Source organism: Marmota flaviventris, chromosome 5 (assembly GCF_047511675.1).
Source record: "Marmota flaviventris isolate mMarFla1 chromosome 5, mMarFla1.hap1, whole genome shotgun sequence".
NCBI classification, from domain to species: Eukaryota; Metazoa; Chordata; class Mammalia; order Rodentia; family Sciuridae; genus Marmota; species Marmota flaviventris.
This window is the reverse complement of record NC_092502.1, coordinates 86,253,306-86,275,345: the sequence shown is the minus strand read 5'-3', so window position 1 is coordinate 86,275,345 and position 22,040 is coordinate 86,253,306. Positions and strand designations below refer to the sequence as shown.

General features: G+C 35.4%; 1 protein-coding gene across 1 annotated transcript; it reads right to left on the bottom strand.

Moving 5' to 3' along the window:
* Nucleotides 1–3,385: 3,385 nt before the first annotated feature.
* LOC114086300 (UBX domain-containing protein 10-like) lies at nucleotides 3,386–4,222 on the bottom strand. The gene has a single exon (XM_027927526.2). The coding sequence runs from the start codon at nucleotides 4,220–4,222 to the stop codon at nucleotides 3,386–3,388; it is 837 nt and encodes a 278-aa protein (XP_027783327.2).
* Between the last annotated feature and the right edge of the window lie 17,818 nt (nucleotides 4,223–22,040).

Here is a 22,040-nt window from a genome sequence, read left to right as displayed (position 1 = left end):
AGCCTTGACTAGATGAGTCACAGGGACCAAGACATGCATAGTAGGGGGGAATCACAACACAAGGCATAATTTTTAAGTTAAAACTTTCAACAGCAAAGGGTACATAGATAAACTAAAAAAAATGCAGGAATCATCAAGGAAATTTTTAAAAATTAGATCAGAACTTTTCCAGATATTATTGCATATTTTATAAATTATAAACAATTATGAATAAAGTTGCTGGTAATTTTGTTAGTGAGCATCTACAAAAACCATTATCAGAAGATTCATATACTTGATAAAACATTTGAATTTTATTTTCAATAAATATTTTCACAGATAAGAAATTCATATAACTGTTTCTTTTATTGAAAAATGACTTAAATTTAATTTTTCATTATAAATTATTGGAATGACTATTGATGAAAGATGAAGTTTAAAAATAAATAATAAATACAAATTTAATAAAGCACATTTATAAAAGCATTTTAAATTTTGATTTATAAAATAAACAAAACAAATAAATTAGAAAGTTGTGAGGCAACACTTCCTTTCTTTTGTACAGGGGTAAAAATGAATACTCTGAATTTCTGAATGTGGCTTCAGAATATTTTCATTCTTTCTAGCTATATTGAATTTTTAAAATCATTCCAGTTTTAAAACTGGCTTCTCTATTATAAGTACTAGTAAAGTAAAACACAAAGCAACTTATACATGCATTGTCTATTATAAGTAACACATTGTCAATCCAACCAAGAAAGACACTCATTTGTTGCATTAAAAATTTTAAATATTCAGAAATATAGTGTCTGTTTAAAGCATTTATTTAATGTCATGATTCACTATACTATCTTAGATTTTTGCTTAGTTATTATTACAAAACAATAAAAACAGTATTATAGCAATTCTTTCCTTGTATTATTTATGCGCATGTAATCAATACAGACTATATTCAGTTTGTTGTTCTTTTCCTAATTTTGTTGTTTATATTTTTCAGGTAACATTCACTATACTGTGATCTTATGTTTTTTGACTCTAACAGCATAATTTGGGATTGTATTTAGTAGATCTCTTTTTCTCAGTAATTTTTTGTTTGAGCTACATTATGATTTATCCATACAGTTCAGCATTCCATCCAATTCACATACTCTAAATTTCTTAGTAAATTTATACAGTTTTTAAACATCACTATAATCTAGTTTTAGAACACTAACCAAAAAGTTCTGTGTTTCCATCCCCAGCTTTAGATAAGTGCTGGTCTGCTTTCCTTTCTGTAGTTTCGTCTTCTTTAGACATTTCTTATAAATGGAATGATACAATAAGAAATCTTTTGTATCTTGCTTTTTTCACTCAGCCTAAGGATTTGAGCTTTTTTCATATTATGGCTTGTACATTTTTTTTTTCCACACAAATCAGCTTTTATTGTTAGCATTATCATCTTTTGTACAAAATGTTTATTATGATGGTTCAAATCTAGCTTTATTCACATATCCTCAACTACCAAAAATATTTCTCTGCTTCTTGGCTCCCATTTTATTCACTATCCCCGAGTTCCAGCCTGCAGAGCGGAGCCCACCCCTAAGGGCAGAGGGTTCTGGTCCTTCAGGCAGGCCGCATGTCACTCGAGCTGGCTAAGGCTTTCCTGTCTAGAGAAATTACCAAGTCGCAGTGGGTGGGATTTTATTCTTACCATAGAGTAGGTGGGATTTTACAGGAGCCTCTTCCCCCAGGTTGTAGATCAGAGGCAGAGTTATGTGCTTGTGCTTCACCTGGGGGGAGGTGAAGTTCCTGTGCCACAGGTTCCAGGCTCAAGCCCCCAGCCCTTCTGTCATGGTCAAAAATTGGAAGAGGTGGCTAGTTTTGTGGCTCTACCCAAAGCAAGGCCAGCCCACTTGGTCTTTCCAATTAAAGGAGCTACCAATTAAATCAGGATGGTGTTAAGAAATTTTGCAAACTTTCAGAACCAACCTGGCCTTGAGTGACCTGGGTACAGCTGGGACAGGCATGGGGTACAGCTGGGACAGGCCAGCCTTCTTCACAGAATGCACTAGAAGTCACATTTCCAACCACCAGCTATATCTGTGCACAAGCTGTCCTTGGAGGTGAGGCAGCAACATTTGTATGCTGTTAGAACCCCTGACTCTTGCCTTCCCTGTGTACCTAGGAGGTGGGGGAAAGTACCAGTACCCACAGCTTTGTGAGGGCCAAGCTCTGAGGGTGCCGGTGCCCAGAAGGTCTGAGTGTTCCTTACTCTGAATGGTGATTCAGAGTAAAGGGATCCAGATGAGCTGTGCAGGTTTGGCTGGACCCACAATACAAGAAAACTTTGGCAACTTGTCCACATCTCAACTTCAGCCTTGGAAAATCAGGATGCCACAGTCTTCAGGGCATCTGGGGCTAAGGCACTTGGTGCCAGCCAGCCTGCCTCATGGCCGTGGTCTTGGCACGGGCACAACAAAGCAACCCCAGGCAGGTGCGCTCCTCCTCCTGCACAGGGTGTGCTGTCATTGCCTCAAAGGACCTTCCATGCTTGAAGTGGGTGTGGCACCAAAACTGGGGAATGAAACTATTTATAAGGGGCCCTTAGTACAAACTTGAACAGACTTGTAGGTTTGTCTATTTCAAAAACAGAAGATTCCATCCATGACAAAAGCAAAGGAAATCAGATTGCATTGGCTTTTCTCAGTTTTGGAGGAAGTGTGCATGGAGAAGCTACAGGAGTGGAAACCCAAGTTGGTTCCCATTGAATAGCAGCACTGCCTAATCCAGGGCTGTGGGAGCACCTACCTCTGGCTCCGGGACGGCTAGAAATGGTGCTATTTTGGGGGATTTGCAATAGCAGAAGACCTTGTCTTCCCTTTGATGCCTCATCACACAAATAGAAATCCCTAAGCAACTGACCACCCCCAAGCCCAGCAGAGGGGCTGCTTCCAGAGACAAGGTCAGCAGCCTGTTTCTTAAAGATTCACTTGCAAGAAATACAAATGCTAGTTAGATATTTCCTAGACCCTGGTTATTTACCAGATTAGAATCCTCTCTAGTGTTTAATCCTGCATCAAATACAGAAAGGCAAACCATCGGCTTCAAGAGAGTCAGGGTTTGTGTTCAGAGAGGAAATGCTCTAGAAAGAATCTGTTTTAAGAGGACCCGGCACACTGGCTGCAGCTGTTTAAGGAACAGCCTTGGACATTGCCAGCTGCTCCAGAGGTGGAGAGCACGGAGGGTGGTCCAAGGAGTCTTTGCTGTGCTCTCAGCACATCAGCAGATGATATGCTGTGGAGATGGGACCCAGGGACCACAGCTGCACCGGGCTCACATGGCACTCGGAGCCAGGCTGCCTGGGAGGCCCCGGCACCCAAGCACGCTCCTTGCTCAGAGGTCCAGGACCCCAGCTAAGTGGTGCGGATCAGGGCCACCCCTCCGTCTCCTCCTGGGAGATGCCCAGCACGGACTTGTGGGGAATCCCGCACTCCTGCAGCGATCTGGTGAGGTCAGAAAACCGTCTCCGGGGCACCTCCATGGTCTCAATGCTGCAGCCTCGGTAGGTCGCTTTGTTCCTCTGCTCAGCCACGGCCACCACCGTCTGTAAGTCATCAGTTGGCCGGAAATGGCGGATGAACCTTTGGCCTGAGGGTGATCGGACAGCGAGCAGCAGCCTGGGTTCTTGGTCTGAGGGTTCCTCTAGGTGGGAGGGGCCCTGCTTCTTGGTTCCAGTGGCAAACTTCCTCTCCAGGGCACCAGCGCAAGCTCTGGAATCTTCTTTGCTTGGCTTCACAGTGCAGGCCTCCTCTTGGTAAAGGGCCCGGATGCTGCTCAGTTGCAGTGAGCTGGCCTTTTTGGCTACTGTGTCCACAGCCCCCTCCTGGAGGCGCCTCCTGCTGATGGAAGGCAGGATGGGGTACTTATTGAGGGAAGAGGAAGCCGTGAGGGGCCCCTGCTGCAGCAGTTCAGGGATCTCCTCGAAGGCCCCCTGGGCTGGAGAAATGGGCGCACAGGCTCCTGGCTTCTGGATGCCAGGAGACTCGCAGGGAATGGCTGGTGGCTGGGGGGAAGCGGTGCGCTGGGGGCTGTCCTCCTTCCCCTGGGGTTTGTGCAGAGTGGGCCGTGTCCGGCCCTTGGCAGACTTGGGCCTGATGACATGCATTTTGAGGGAGTTTGACTGCCAGAGAAAGCTGCCAGTTGCAATGCTGACGACAGCGCTGGGCTCTGGTGGTGCTGTGTTCACAGGGACTTCTGTGGCCATTGCTTCTCAGGACCCCTTGCCGCTCCGCTCCATCCACCTTGTACAATTTTTTTAAATTATTCAATCTTATTTCATTTTGTGGGTATGTCATATTTTATTTACCCATATCTTTTTATTTATCCAGTTGATGCATACTGGGGTTTTTTTTAGTTGTTGGCTATTGTGAATAGTGCTGCTGCAAATATTCACATGAAAATTTTGATTGCCATTGGATACACATCTAGGATTAAATTGCCATGTCCTGTAAAGTGTACACTTAACTTTCTAAGAAACTTTCCAACATGGTTGAACCATGCGTCTTTCAGGCAATAATGTATGAGGGTCTAATTTCTCCATATCTTTATCAACACCTTGCATTGTCAGCCTTTTTTACTTTGATCATTCTAGTGAGTGTATTGTGGATTTATTTTTACCTTTTAAAAGAATAATGATGTTGAACATCTTTTCCTATAAATCTATAACCTATGTCTTTCAATCTATGTGTCAGTTGGGAAGCACTTCAAAGTTTAACCAGTTCTGACTCCAGAATTTCTGCCTTGGACCCACAGTTGACAAAAATACTATTTTTATTAGCAGAATTTGTTGCAGGAACTTGAACATATCCAGGCAGGACGAATAGGTAGTCCTGTCATTCTTATCTGAAACTATATCGATTTTTTCAGGATAAATATTTTGCAGTTTGTTGTCTCTTCCTTTCCATAGCCCTGAATGTCCATTTTAATAGTCTTATATAATTTTATACTTGTTTTCATATGTGTGTGAAGGGAAATCTTAGTTCTTCTTCACACCATTATGGCCATAAGTTTCATCTTTGATAATTAATTTTGCTATAATTTTAGCAAAAGTATCAGTCTGTGATGGATTGAAAATTTTAAAAAAGAGAGAAAGAAAGGAAATCTGGTCCTTCATCACAGTTTGAGAAGCGTTGCTTCCTATTAATCACTAAGTCTCTTTCCTTCACGTGTTACCTATTTACTTCCTACTGTGACTAATTACGTAGTTGGTTATTTTAATTACTCCCCCTTCTTTCTCTCCCTTTCTCACTTGATTTCAGAAAGCTAATTTATTTTTAGAGTATTTAGCCTTATGTATTTAAATTAATATACAGATATTTTTATTTCTTCTTTAGCAACTTTAAATATTAATTTCAAACCCGGCCACTAGAGAGAATAAAATCAGCCCATTCCAACCTCCACTTGTTTCTCATTTCATTTTTAAATTAGTTAATAAGAAGGTGTCCATATCTTCAACATTTGCAACATTCACAATTCTGTAATCCCAATCTTGTTTTCCTTAATATAAAACCAAAAATAAAATAGATTCAATGATCACTATCAGTCTTTTGTTGTTGTTTTGTGATTTACATAAATGTCACTTGTGGTGGATAGCAAACTCCTTTTCAAAAGGGATGCATGAAAAATAGATTAACCAAGTCTTTGCATAATTTGTTACCCACATTTGAGAATGACCAAATTTGGGGGCCATGTTTTTTGTCCATTAGGATTTTGTAGATGTTGTTTACTAGCATTTAAGATGATTCTAGAATAAAAGGTTGTACTGACATTTTTTCTCTTTTGGTTAGTTGATCTTTGTATATAGAAATTCAATAATTTTAGTAAGGTATGTTTTAAGGTTATTAACTGTATCAATCTTTTTTGTTACATGCCATTCTTTCGATCTATAAAGAACTTTCTTACTATAAAAATGTACTTTACATATTTTCCCTGTATTCTGATTCTTCTGTTTTAAGGACACAATATGCATATGATAGATGTCTTTTTCACTTACATTCCTTAACTTTTTTACCATTTTTATTGTTTTTGCACTTCCATTTTTCTTTATATACCTTCTAAAGCCCCATCCTTCTTCTGTTCTATGTTGCTTTTCAGTTGTATCTATTCTCTTTTGAGCCTCTTCAACTGTACATCATTTCTCTGATGTTTCTATTTGTACTTGTTCTATCTTTTCTTTATTTCTTTTGGTACTGGGAATTAAGCCCAGGGGCACTTAGCCCTTTTTTCAACCCGTGCCCTTCTTTCAGACTTTATTTTGAAACAGGTTTATTCTAAGTTGCTTTCACTACATCGCTGAGGCTGGTTTCAAATCTATGATCCTCCTGCCTCCCCCTCCTAAACTGCTGGGATTACAGGCATGCACCACCATGCCAGGCTTTACTTTTTTACTGAGCTCTGTCAACTTAAATTCCATCTCCATCTATTGTACACTACTTCAAACCTGAGCAATTACATCTCAGGTTTTACTCCTTATTCTACAGACAACTGATTTCTTGATTTTATAAAATTTATGAAAATGTATTTCAGTCTAAATTTTCTTCTCTTCTATGATAATTTTTTTTCTGGTGAGAGTTCCTCTCTTTCATTGTTTCTCTCTCTCTCTCTCTCTCCCCCCCCCCCCTTCTTTCCCTCTCTGCCCCTCCCTCCATCCTTCTTCTATGTAAAAATTAACTTTACATGGATTTTTTTTGGCATTCCATTGGTAGTTACTAAAATTATAAAGTAATGATAGTAATGACTATAATGAGAGACAGAACGGTAACCAGGGATATATACTAGGCTATCTTAAATTCTTGTGTTGCAAAGTAGAGTGTGTAAGTATGATGTCTTAGCCTTTATTTTTTCACTGTTTGCAGAGATCCACGGGGCTGCCACATCAACAGTGGTAATTAACTCTCCTTTTCCTGTGTTATGATCACCTGAGAGGCTGCTTGACCCTACTCAATATTTGGTTCTGTTGTGCCTGTGACATCACCAGCTTGTGTATAGGCTTATTGTTCATATAGCAGGTCCCTAGGGAAAGCAGCATTTGAGAGAGCAGAGAAAGAAGGCTGGTTGTACACTTTGCTGTGGTTGTGTGGGTCAGGGATGAGAGGTCCTATACACAGCCCAGGGTTTCCATGGATTGAACCTCTGGCGATGCCAAAGGAGGAAAGAATACTAGGTCTTCTTATCAAGTTTGTTCACATTGGGGCATAAAGGAAAAAGGAAAGGGTGTGGCTTGGAAGTTGTGGGCAGTAAAAAAATTGGAGCCTGATTTCTCATCTATACCCTGTCACATTGAGAGAAGGCATCCTGTCCTGCTAGTGTTATTCCACTGTGTAATTCCCTGTGAAGTTTCCCCTTGTCCCACCTTCACCTTTGCTACACAGATCTTCCAGCCTTACTTTTTTTTTTTCTTGCAAAGGAAGCAATGCTGAATTTATATAGCATTGTGTTTTATTACTCACCAAGTAAATCTGTCGGAGTTTGCACAAATCTGCAGTAGTAGTGTTCAGTCTCATCTTCCTACACCTCCTTATTTTTTGGTCACATTTTTAAAAATCAGTGTATTATAATCGTACATTATGATGGGATTTATTGATACATATTTATATATTCACACAATATAATAATATAATTTGGCCAATATTGTTCCCCAGCACTTCTCCCTCCCTCCCTACCTTCCACCCTGTGGTCCCTTTACTTCACTGATCTCTCTTTAATTTTTATGAGAATCTCACACCCTCCACCTTTTCTTCCCTTTTCCTCTCTAGAATCCACATATGATTGAAAACATATGACTCTTGACCTTCTGAGTTGGTTCTCTTAGCGTGATGGTCTGAAGTTCTATCCATTTTCCTGCAAATGACATAGTTTCCTTTTTTTTTAATGACTAAATAAAATTCCATTGTGTGTGTATGTCTGTCTATCTATCTATCTATCTATCTATGTACATATGTGTGTGTGTGTATAAATGGTATATATATGTGTGTGTATATATATGGTATATATATGTGTGTGTATATATATATATATATATATATATATATATATATATATATATATAATTATTCAGTCATTAAGAAAAAGGAAATTATGAACATAATGTATTTTATTGGATATTTGTTATTTGCTTAACTCTGTGGAATAGCTCTTACTATCCTCAACTTTCAGGTAGGAAAACTGAATCTCCAACTATAAAACTTTCCCAAGGTTATTAAATAAAATCTTGAGCTGAATTTTGACCCTCAACCAGTTTGACTATAAATTTTATTCTATTTTGTTTTAAGTTAGAATTTCAAAGCCTATTAAAACAAACAAACAAACAAAAAAACAAAGAAAAAATCTTTATCGTGGAGTAATGACATGAAAACTCAGATCATGGGGTATAACCCAGTGTAAGCATTGGATCACTTCAGAAAAATTCATAGAATCGCCTTATGTTTTTTGATATAAATATCTTCTCTCTGATATTAGTTTTATAACTTCAATTTATACCTATAATTTTAAACTTGACAGTTTCTTATATCATCAAAAAAATTTTAGGAACTCATCAAATGAAAAAATCATATCTCCATATTGTTTTTCAATGTAATAATATAAAAAAATCTTAAATAAAGGAAGAACTGAATTTACATACCCAAAATCAAAATTGAATTCTAATACATATTGATTTAAGATATTATATATCAATAATATTATTGATATATTCTGTATAAATTACTGCAATTCAAGTGAAAACCAAGGATTTTTTTTTCAAGCAGAAATTATCTGGAGACCTATAAAAGGGGAAATGTTCATTGGGCCTTAGTTTTTTATTTTTTATTTTTGTATGTATTTAATTGTTCTTTTTTGTTTCTTTGTGATTTTTGTTTGTTTGTTTGTTTTCTGAGATGGATTCTCCCTATGTTATCCAGGATGGTCTCAGTTCCTGAACTCAGATGAATAGCTTCCTGAATAGCTGGGACTATAGACATGTAGCACTACACCAGACTTGACCTACAATTTTTAAATAGAAATATTCAATGATAATTGGGATATACCTAAATGAAAATATAGCCAATAATAATTACAATAAAATCACTTTGAATCATTATTTCCTTCAATTTCACACACTATTGATACACATTCTTAATCATGAAAGAACTTTTTAATAATGAACTCAAGACTCTTGTTTTTAAGACAATTCAGATGAGATATGAGTTTAAATTAAAAATTCAGGAATGAACTCTTAGAAAAAAGACTACTGGTGAGTACCGAATTTATTTAAGTCTCAACAACCATGGGAAAGATGGTTACAAAATAGAGTATAAATTCAATAAACCTTGACAATTTAAAGCTAATAAAAATCAGGATGAAGAAAGTTTTCCTGACAGTATGAGAGTGTCAATTATCTGATATTTCATAAAAGAAAGTCAATATATATTACCCATATTTGAAATGTGTAATATACAAATATGACTTCATCTTCTTAATTTTGATATCTCTTCCAAACTAAGACAGTTTTATTTTTAGATGACAATGTTTTATGAGTTAATCAATTCCTTCAGTTTCCTTTTAAAATCTCATTTTGCTCAATTCAAATAAAATACAATATTTATCTTAAAATAATTTATATAATGCAATCCAATTATTTACAAAATTATTTTAACATTTTCACTTATCTACATACATACATCTGTGAAATACTAATAACTTGGGGTTGGGGTTGTGGCTCAGTGGTGGAAAGCTTACCTAGCACATGTAGGGTGCTGAGTTTGATCCTCAGTAACACATAAAAATAAATAAAAGTGTTGTGTCCATCTGAAACTAAAAGAAAAAAAAGTAAGAAGTTTTCAGGTGTATGTCTAGGTGAGTAGTATATTTTATGGAATTTAAAAATATGTCTTCTTTGGAATCCTCTGTATAGATTAGTTTCTTATAAAAAACTGTGATTTTTTGCAAAAATATTATTTTATAAGATAGGTACTAAAAGTTAAAACAAAACAAAAATGAACTGAATGAATCATTTTTTCTTTAAACAATGGGCTATAATATATGATTTATGCTATTTCCATTAGTCATGTGTTTATTGCAGTTGTTAATTGTGTCCATAATAATGCTGTTAACAGCCCACCCCTAAACTAAGGGTCTTAGTTTGACTTTGATTATATTTTGACTCTGACTCTTTTGACTTTGACTATAAAGTGAAGATTAGATGCAGTTCTTCTGGAAGCATTTCTCATTTCTCTGGCTATCTCGTATATTCTTCGCATAGTAAATGACAGAGGAGCAAGAGCTAAGCAGCAAATGAAAACAGATGAATGCTTCTTCAGACTTTGGCTCAGAAGTGACCACATTCCATTAGCCTAAACAATTCATAGCACCAAGACCAACATTAATAGAGCAGGGAAATACTCTGTGTTGGGGGAGGATGATAAATATTTGTTGGAAAAAAATCCAATTTATCACAGTCATTGATCCAATATTCAAACTAATGTATAACTACAGCTCAGTGTTGTCTATCTTGAGATTAAAAGAGTGTTTTCTGGAGCTGACATTTGGCTGATGGTAACTGGGATTTCACTGAGCACATGGGCGGAGTGGGGGTTGTAAAATGTTTAGCCAAATGAAACACTCTGAAAAGAGTTTCATTTGTGGGAAGGAGTACAATGTGTTGATGGCACATTCTCTAATTTAGAAATAGGGACAATATGATTTTAGGTCAACTTTCAACAGAGGAAAAATATCAGTCCTCAGAAAGTTAGGTTGCCAAATGACAAATTCATCAAAAGGTAATTTGCTAAAAATCAATGTGTGCCAATAATCAAGTCACAATTTTTAAAACTTCAAGCAGGATTTCTGTTACATGATAGCTTCTATAAACTTTGAGGATATTTTTTTACACTTTATTTTTACTCTAATTTTTAATATATTATTGCTATTTTGCTGAGGCTGGGTAAAGTTTAATGTATTCATTTTCTTTTCTGTGCTTTGAATCCTTGGCTTTTGAAAATGAAAATACCTTGCATACTTTTGATTTTAGCTCCTTCATGTTTTGAATATCAATCAAGACATTTTTTCTCAAAAAAGAGTTAAAGTCTTCTAATAATTTGCAATCTAATCTTTTCTTTAATATATTTAGTTCATACATATCATCTTCACTTACTTGATTAGATGAATATTTACATTTATTTTGAAAATGTGAAGCATGCTAAATATCTGAAATGTGAAACACACTCAGTAGATAAATTCATTTGAGAATGCAGGGTGAATTGATTTTGGAGAAATAAAGTAAACTAAACATAGTTAAAGCTTTGAAAAATATTAAATGGTAATTTACTTTATTCTATGAAGATAAATTCATAAAACTTTACATATAATTAATGGAAGCATACTTTAAATTTTGGGAGCTCTCTATGTGTATGTATGTGTGTATATTTTGGTTCTGAAGTTTGAACCCAGGAACACTTTACCACTGAGCTACATCCCCTCATATTGAGAGAGGCTCCCATGGAGTTGCTGAGGCTGAACTTGAACTTGCAAACTTCCTGCCTCAGCCTCCCAAATCACCGAGATTACAGATGTGCACTGTAAAAGCATATGTATTTCAACATGACTTTCATATTTACACTAAATCAATATACCTGGTAAAATAATTTATTGATTAATAAATTCATATCTCTGTCTGCTTTTTTAAAATTTTATTTATTTATTTTTGTGGTGCTGAGGATTGAACCCAGGGCCTTGTACATTCCCCTGTTTGTTTATTTATTTTTTAATATGGTGCTGAGGATCGAACCCAGGGCCTTGAATGTGCTAGTCAAGCACTCTACCGCTGAGCCACACCCCCAGCTTATTTTTAAAGTGAGATCCTACTATTTGCCTAGGCTAGTAATGCGACTCTCTGGCCCTCCCAGTCATATAGATGGTTTGATAAATAAGGAACCTTGGGTGTTTGGTCGGCTACTGGTTTTATTCCTCATGAAATGTATCCCTTCACAGTCTGTTTGAAATGTGATTTGTTTCATTTTGGTTTACATTTTGTTGACTTTTGTTTTAGTCAGCTTTTTCACTGCTGTGACTAAATAAAGGATCTGACCAGAACAACACTGAAGGAAGAGCAGTTAATTTGAGGGCTCAGGGTTTCAGAGGTCTTAGTTCATAGAAGGCCTGCTCCATTTCTCAGTGCTCCAGGTGAGGCTGAACATCAAGGCGGGACAGGGTGGCAGAGGGAAGTCACTAACATCAGGGTGATCAGGAAGCAGAGCCTCCACTCTCCAGATACAAATATATACACCAAAGCCACACCCCAATTCCCACCTCCTCCAGCCACATCCTACCACTTCAATTACCACTCACTTAATCCCAATCAGGTGATACTTCACTGATTGGGTTAGGACTCTCACAACCCAATCATTTCTCCTCTGAACATTCTTGCATTGTTTTACACATGAGTTTTGGGGGGACACCTCACATCCAAACCATAACAACTTTGCTGCAGTGCTTTTGGAAGACATGGAATGGTAACAACTCCTTCATTCTTTCATCCCAATAGTTACACGTTCTTCAAAAAATATGTACCCTACTTCAAGATTTTGTGCGAGTTGAATTTTAAGATTCATATATTTAATGAATTATGAAAATATCTTAGCTAATATGTTTTCAAGTATTATAATTGATCCAATATATCTTTACTGTCTTTGCTTATGCATAAGTAAGATACTTAAATAAGATTTTCTCATTTTAGCTTCTTTGTCTCTTAAATCCTCTCTTTTAATATTTTTAAAGTTTTATATCATTGTGCTGCATTCTGTGCAACTTTAAAGATGTATTTTATGATTATGTATTTTCTTTTTGGCTATATTTTATCTGATATTAAATTATTCATTAACATTAACATTTTCAATTAATTTATTTTGTATTAATAGACTTCACTTTTATGTAGTTTCAGGTTTTCAGAAAAATGGAGCAGGAACTAGAGACTCCCTGCCTCTGCCCACAAGGTCTCTTATTAACATATTGCATTGGGTACATTTGTTGTAATTGATGACATTGTTACTTACTGTACATTAGGGTACATGTCTTGTGATCGATGACATTGTTACTTACTGTGGTCATAATTTACATTAGGGTTTTGTACAGTTTTATAAAGTTTTATAAATGTACAAAATTATGTGTTCTTTGTTATAAAATCATACAGAATAATTTCACTGCCCTATCACTTCTCCCCTATTCATTTCTCCATCCTCACTTCCCCTTCCCAAGACCAGGGCAACATGCATCTTTCTGCTCTCTGTATTTTCCTTTTCTGGAATATTACATAATTGGAATTACACAGAGTATAACATTTGATTGGCTTCTTTCACTGTAATATATATTTAAGATTCCCTCTTATCTTTTCATGGCTTGAAGTTCATCTCTTTTTGTCACTAGGTAACTAAGATTCCATTATATGAATGAACTACAATTTCTTTATTCATTCACTTACTGCTTGTTTCCAAGCTTGGCAATTATGAGCAAGTTTGGTATAATAAATTTCTGGTAACTACTAAGAAGCATTATTGCTGGATAGCCTAGGAAGACATCATTCACCTTTGTTAAGATGTTGCAAATTTTCTTCCACAGTGTCTCTATTGGTTTGCATTCCACTAGCAATGGATAAGCATGCCTGTTGCTCCACATCCTCACCAGCATTTGGTTTCAGTGTTTGGGGTTTTAGCTATTCTAATAGCCATGGAGTGGCACCTCATTGTTGTTTTAATTTGAAATTCCCTGATGCCATTAAATTTTGAGCATTTTCATATGCTTACTTGCCATCTCTACATCTTAGTAATAAGGCATCAGTTCAGATATTTTGCCCATTTTTAAAAAAAAATATTTTTTAGTTGTCAATGGACCTTTATTTTTATGTGGTGCTGAGGATTGAAACTAGTGCCTCCCACCTGCTAGGCAAGTGTTCTACCACTGAGCCATAATCCCAGCCTCAATTACCCATTTTTTTTAATTGAACTGTTTGTTTCCTCATTGTTGAGTTTTAAGGATTCTTTGTATATTTTGAATGTAAGTCTTTTATCGGGTAAGTGTTTTGCGAATATTTTTTTTTCCAGCAGGTGAGTTGCCTTTTCTTTTTCTTTACTGTGACTTTAGTAGAGCAGAAATTTTTAATTTTAATGAACTCAAACTTAGGAATTTTTCTTTACTATTTCATGCTTTTGGTTTTCTGTCCAAAAACTTCTTGACATACTAACGTCTTCTAGATTTTCTTCTATATTATTTTCTAGAAGTTTAATTTTTGATTTTATATTTTCTTCAACGATCCATTTTAAATTTATTTTGAAAGGTCATTAATTTGTTTAGCATGTGGCTATCTTATCATTACAGCTCTGTTATCAGAAAGATTATTCTTTCTTTATTAGATTGCTTGGCTTCTTTGCCCAAAATTAGTTTACTATCATAATTTGGGTCTATTTAAGGGGTTCTGCACACAATTCTGTTGAACTATATATCTCTTATTTTTCTAAAGGGTCTTGATTACTGTAGCTTTACAGTAATTTTTGAAGTTAGATAGTGTTAGTAATCTGACTTTGTTCTTCTTCAGTATTATGTTGCATATTCTGACTCTTATTTTCTTGATTGGGCACATTTAGGGTAGTATGGCTATAGGCTCATGTAAATTCATGATCATATATCCACTGAAATTTTATATACATGTCTACTAGTGATTTTTATATACAGATAGATATAGGGATATCTTGAAATCATCTTTTTGGGGAGGGGTTATGTATTTTATATCTTCCTTATTTATTTATAGTATTATATTATTTGCTTGTTAATATTATCTCTAATTAATTTAAATATTTAAGTGTCACTAGTCTGTATTTTGCATCATAATTCAAATATATAATATCCTGTTTTGTCTAATTATATTGCTTATTCTGTTGATTCTCATATATGATTGCTATTTCTTCATGTATTGTTATTGTAGATAATTAACTCATAATCATTAAGCTTTTAATGTAGAAAAAGGTCAGATCTTGACTGAGAATACACTTGAAAGGACCAAGGCACATAAGAAAAATGAGAACTTGGATTATATAAAGGTAATGCTTGAAGTTTATTGGTTTTATTTTTCACCCCATGTTTACAGATAATATACATCCAAGTTTTAAACTCTTATGACGGGTGTATACTTCAAATTCTCAGAGAAATTTTTCAAACAAAATTTTAGTCCAAGAGGACTACATTTGTTTTGTTTTGTTTTGTTTTTATTTTTTTTTTCTTTCTTTCTTTTTGTCTTCATTGATGGTGGGAAGTAAGAGGTCAGCTCCCCTAAAAGCAGGATGTAAGATGAATATCCTTGTTGTCATGAATTAGGTAAGTTCTCTCAGAAAAGAAAGAGTGAAACGAGGAGAGTGAGAGTTAGATACATCCTGTTAATTTTCTTGTTTATTGGTTTTCTCCCTGGGATTCTCTCTCATGGGATAAACCCTCATACTTGTTGCTAGTCCTGCAGTTCCATCTCAATGTTTCTCCACAGTCTTTCAGTGTTGTTCCTTTCAAACTCCTGATTAAACATCTGAGGCATTTGCCATTGCCAGTGGATCTGAGTATACCTCTAACCACTTCCCTTCTCCAGACACAGTGGATGACATGCTTTGCTGTGCAAACTTAACTTTTGAAGGGTTTTTCCCTCACTGTGATCCTTCAGGGTACTCCAGAATGGAGTTTAAGTTCAGCAGCAATCCACTTTTGGCATGCACTTATGAACCAAACTAATTCATATGTGAAATAAGCTTGAACTCTTTACCCTTCTGTCAGCTTATCACAAGGAAAGCCCATTAGCATTTGAGCTGAGGGAGAGTGAGGAATACTATCATCAATATAGTGGGTTAATATATTATCGACTGAGAGAACTGTATTCATTTAAATACCCAGATGGTTTTTGTTCCTTCACACAATATTATGACAGAAAATGAGAGAAATAATGCAGATTCTAAGAATAACCAAACTTTTATATATATTTGCTGTCCTGGTTGAAAGCAGTTGATTCTGAATATTCTTCCTAATGGGTATAGAAAAGAACCTGGTCAATAATCACATACCATATAAACCAAATTATGTTAATTTGCTCTAGAGGAGATACCATACCTATATAGCAGTTGCAATTTGGGCTACAATTGATTGAGTTCACAGTAGGTTACTGTTATCTACCATGATTCATTCAGATTTTGCATTGTTGAAACTGATGAGCTAAATGGAGCTGCTACTGCTATTTCATTTCAGTCTTTATGAACAGCACTAATCCCTGCATTCCCCCAGGATGTGTTATTGATTTAATATCTTGAACTAAATGACAGATGAACATTGCCCACTACTCCATTTATATTAGCAAACCAGTTCTTCCACGAAGAACAAATAAGGAATCTGATAAAATATAATTAAAATAGTTGTTTGGAAGAATAAAAAATCCAACAAGGCAACAGGATTAAAGTCTGAGAGAAGAGTATTTAAAACAGTTTTTCCCTTTCCCCAAAACAGGAAGAGCACTAGCTCTCATGGGCATTAAATCTCATCCATTAATCATCTGAATTTTTGAAATTATGTAATTTTATATTTCTAAGGCCTTTGACTTTTTGTCAGTCCTCTTAGAAGTAATAAACCATTAACTTAGAGCACACTAATTACTTTTTTAATTTATTTTTTACAATATTAGGCACTTGATAAAAATGTGTGACCTGAGAGAACATGCCATCTACTAGAAAATAAAGAGAAACATAAAAAAAAACTGTAGAGTCCCACAGAGGATTTATATACTTATCAATAATAGACCTTAAAATAACTAACTTAATTTGATTAAGGTATTTAAACACAAACCTGAGAATGTCAATTGAAAACTAAAAATATGATATGAAATAAATGTTCTAGAACTGAAAATAAAATAAGTAAAAGAAATAATTAAATTGATAAGGTTAATAGCAAATTAGAAACTACCAACAGATAAAACAGAAGGAAATTACCAGAATGAAGCACAGAGTCAAAACAATGGAAATGAAGAGAAAGAGAATAAAGGTTGCAGAGAAAAGGTCTAACATGCACGTAACAGGAGTTCTAGAAGGAGATGAGCTAATAAGAAAGAGTCAATATTTGGAAGATATGACTGAAAATTGCTAAAATTGAGGATTTCAAGATACAGATTCAAGGAGATTTATCAAATTAGAAACAATGTAAATAAAAAGAAATCTATAACTTGACACTTCATAGTAAAGCTAGCTTTGGGGAAATAAAAACAAAGAGAAGACTTTTTTAAAAAAAAAATCTGAGAGGAAGAGAGAAAGGTTATTTTCAAATAAGCAACAACTAGCCCAACAATTCATTTCTCAACTGAAATAATAAGAACTAAAAACACTAGAATAATATTTGCAAAGAGCTGAAAGAAAGTAACCTAGGACATCATTTTGAGTAACACTATCCCTCAAAGAGGAAGGTGAGAGATTGGAACAAAGCAACTTGTATTTCATAGTAACAAGAAGAGTTGGGCAAAAAATAACACCACAAGAAAACACTTCTGGGTTCGGGCTGTAGTTCAGTGGCAGAGCTCTTGCCTAGCACATGTGAGGCACTGGGTTCTATCCCCAGCACTACATAAAAAAAGGCATTCCATCCATTTACAACTAAATAATAATAATAATAATAATAATAATAATAATAATAATAATTATTATTATTATTATTATTATTATAAAAGAAAACAATTCTTAGGCTCTGAAGGAGAATAAAACAGGAAGGACTTTCTAGGGCTGCAACCCTAGGCAGAATTCAGGTACCTGAGGGGAGCATCATATTTATCATAGATTTTTTTTTCTGATAGCATTTTATAGTTTCTGGGGCAATAGGCAAAACAGTGTAAACTTAAGGTGTATTTTTTTCTAAACTGAGGAGGCAAAGTGTAGAGTTTGGAGATTGAAGAACAAATCCAAAAGAAAAAGTAGACACAGAAAATGTTTTGTCACATAATATAGGCTTTTTGATGTCCCTTATTCCTTACCCCAATTTGTAGCTTTTATGCCAAATTATATTGTCTTGGGTATGAAGCAAAGAGGACCTTCTTTGAGTCACTTTTCTCTATTAATTAAAATTCTCATTTTCTGTTTTTTTTTTTTTTTTTTTTTTGGTGTGTGTGTTGCTGGAAAATAAACCCAAGGACCTTCCATATGCTACCCAGAGCTTTTCTACTGAGCTATATCCCCAGACTTTTAAAATTTATTTTGAGTCAGAGGATCGCTAAGTTGCTGAGGCTGGCCTGGAACATGCAATCTTCCTACTTCAATCTCCTGAATACCTGGGATTAGAGGTATGTTCCATAGCAATCAACCATTTTCTTTACTTTTAATACTCTGGTTTTGGGGCACTTGTAGACCCAGAGAACTGCTCCTCTCAGGGTAAACTAATCCTAGAGATAACAACTTATCCATCAACATGCCTTTTAAACACTAACCAACCAGTCCTGAATCCTTCTCCCCATCTCCTTTTCTCAGAAGTCCTCATTTCTTTGCTCATTCCTTCCCTCAAAATAAAATAAATGCAATAATTTTGCCCCTTCCCCTGCAAGTTCCCTTCTCTACCTGTGTGTTCCTTACCCTTAGATGCTTCCCATTGTGGCCCTGCATGGTGTGCCATGTTTCCTGTTTCTAGGTAACTGAGAATGTAATAAAAAACAAACAAACAAACAACAACAACAAAAAACCTTCTTTCTTCATGTTAATTGTTTATTCTCATTGTTACTGTTCTTACTATACTGCTTGAAACAAGTTCTAGTTTTAGAATACTCTGAATTGCAAGCAGTCCGCTTTTTTTTCTAAACAACTAAGAAATTTGCGCTTGATTTAATGCAAGGGCCAGCTTAAAGTTCTTTTCATTTATTGCAGTCTGAAATATGTAGACTAGAAGTTCACAGAATTGACTTCACATTGTACCAATTTTACCCATCTAGCCAACTTAAATTTTATTCTGATGAAACCATCCCTGATTAGTATCATTCAATCCTCCATATAGACATAAAGAAGCTCATGTTTCTCAGCCTTTGGGGTAATATAGGCTGTCTGTTGACAGAATGTTTATAAAGGTTGGTTCACTCTTTCTTTCTATAAATAGTGCAAAAAGAAACCTTGGTAAAATCTTATGTGGTATTCAGAGTAACAGAATAAAATTAAAACAAGAAAGAAGATTATAAAATATCTTATTGGAAACATGAAGAAGTTGGCTAAAGATACATTTGACAGGAATCTTATACCCAATATTTTTCAAATCTTAAAAAAAAAAAACTACCTGACTTATCTGTGAATAAATTAGGCAATTTATCCAATGGAAAATAATTGCCCGAGCATGTACTCCTTTGTGTCCTTTCTCAAAGTAGAATTGCTGCCTTCCTTTTAACTACGAGCATAAAATGTGCCATTCATAGGCCTGCATTACATATGTATTTTTTATTGTAACAGCTCATGAAAATAAAAAGAGAATTCAATTTAGATAGAATGTGTGTGTGTGTTTGTGTGTGTATAGCAAGAGAGAGTATATTCAGAAATATAGCTAAAACATTAGCATTCTAGGGTAGGACCTCATCCAATTAGTTGAAACTTAGAGAAATTTTAAAGCATACATTAACAAACAAACAAACAAAAAAACCCATAAAGATTGACTACCTGAATACAACTTAGCTTGTTCCAAATTCTGGAATGGTGACTGGGAAACTTTTTTGACCATTATTAAAGTGCCCCTGTATAGCCTCATTGGTTAGGTCAGATTCTTAAAAAAGAGATTTATTTCTCATAGTTCTGGGGTGGGAAGTTAGGTGAAGATGTCAGCACAGTTGGGTTCTGGGGAAGGACCTCTTCTGTGTTGCAGAATGCTGACTTCTCATGTTCTCATATGGTGAAAGGAGTATGAGAAAGCTTTCTGTAGTTCCTTTTAGGAAGAAGCTAATCCCATTCATGAGAGCAACACTCACATGACCTACTTATCTACTTATTATCTACCCAAAGCTCCACCTCTTAATTCCATCACATTTGGAATTAGAATTTCAAAATGTGAATTTTGGAGAAACACAAACATTCCATTGCTATGCTATTTTAGAGAATAGCAAATTATTTAGAGGAAGAAATGATTATTTCCACTAATAATATGATTATTAGTGGTTTGCTAGATGTAATTTTGGGGAAATATTTCATATATGTAAACATATTTCATTTTTTACTCTTTGAGAAACAACTACTAAATAAAGAAAGAGAGCCTACCATATACATATCTGACTCATACTACCAGGATAATGCATTCCTGTGTAGTGCCAATATCTTGGTGTAAAAAGATATAGCAACATATGTATTTACAAAACATTATTAATATTTTCTATGTGCATACCCCCTGCCAATGTGTACATAGCTGAAGCAAGAATGGCATAAACTTATCTCTGATGAATCACAATTCCAGGAGGGCAGCCTATCCCTCCCTTCCCATGAATCCCATAATTGTACTCTCCTTGATTTTTGTTCTACCTCTGCGCCTATACTTCCTCTGTGCCATAGCAGAATTGCCCTTATTTATTTCACAATTAAATGTTGTAGTTTCTACAGGCACAACGTGAAATCCTCTCAACATACAGCCTCTAAGTAATCTTCATTCTTCTGGTTTCATTCACTACTTTCTGCAAGGAAATCTACGCAGTTGGTATCTCTGAACCTGATCTTTTATCCACACCATAAATCCACATTAGCCAAATAGGTCATGCAAATTAAGCACACATAAAATGGACAGATGATCTTTCTGTTCAAACCTAGTCTTCTTCTGGTATTTTCTATCTTTGTGAATGGTATCATTCCATGCATCTCCTTTTTTAAATCTAGTCTTATGCAAAGCCTATGATAATTGTAGCAACTACTTCTTCTAAACATCACTCAAAACTCCCCCATCTCTCTGTGCCTATGACATCTATGTCACTAAAGTTATAGCTCATGGTACTTTCTGTTTTATTTACAGGATGTAGTATATTATCCTCTTATAAGAACACTTTAAAACCAACCTTGATGATCTGGCCTCTTCACACTTCCCTGATTTATCTTTGCTTCACTCTCTGTGCTAATTATTATTGTTTTTGTTTGTTTTCAGGTACTGCTCCTTTATTTCATCCTGCTATAGGGCTCTCATACATGTTTTCTTCTTGCCTTATGTGGATTTTTCTCCTTCTCCTCTTTGTTCTTTACCTCTTCATTTATGTGTCAATTCATTAGGTAAGTCTTTTCTGGCCACCCTGGTTAGGAAAACTCCTTCTGTCTTAAGTTACTATAGTAGTTATCTTTTATTTCACTTATTACAGTTACAACAGTACATTTACTTGTCATCCATTCATTAATGCCTGCATTTCCCCATAAATTGCAAGATGTACAAGGCAATTCCTTGCCTATTTTTGCTCAACATTGTATACATAAAGTTTGGCACTCAGCTATCAATAAATGTATGCTGAATGAATGGGTTTGAACAGGCAAATAAACTATCACTTTAACAATGGTATATAATTCAGGAATAAATAAAGTGTACCAGGTAATAGTTGGAAGGATGAAATCTCAATAAATGGTCAAGTTCTAGTTGCAGGTTGCAAGGCCTCAGAGCCTCATCAGGAAACTTGTCACACTCTGAAACTGAGAAATTAGATATTTTATTACATAGGTTTAGGTGTAGTTCAAAGACATGAACAAAGGATGTGCAGAATGGTCTGGAGGTCTGAAAATAAAGGGATGGGGTGATTACTGGATCCCAGAGAAGCTAGATTTGTGGAAAGGATCATTTTACCCAAGATGTGGCCTTGAGCAGAGGAACACTTTCAGCTTATGTCATACCTGCAGGGAAAGAGCTGAGGGAAACAACATCTGCTCTCACTCTATGTTTGGATTTCTTAGTAGTAGTGTGACAAATCTCCTCTTAATGGCTTACAGCAATATAAATGCATCTTACAGTTCAGGAGGTAAAAAAAAAAAAATTACATAGCTCTCATTGGGCTAAAATCAAGGTTT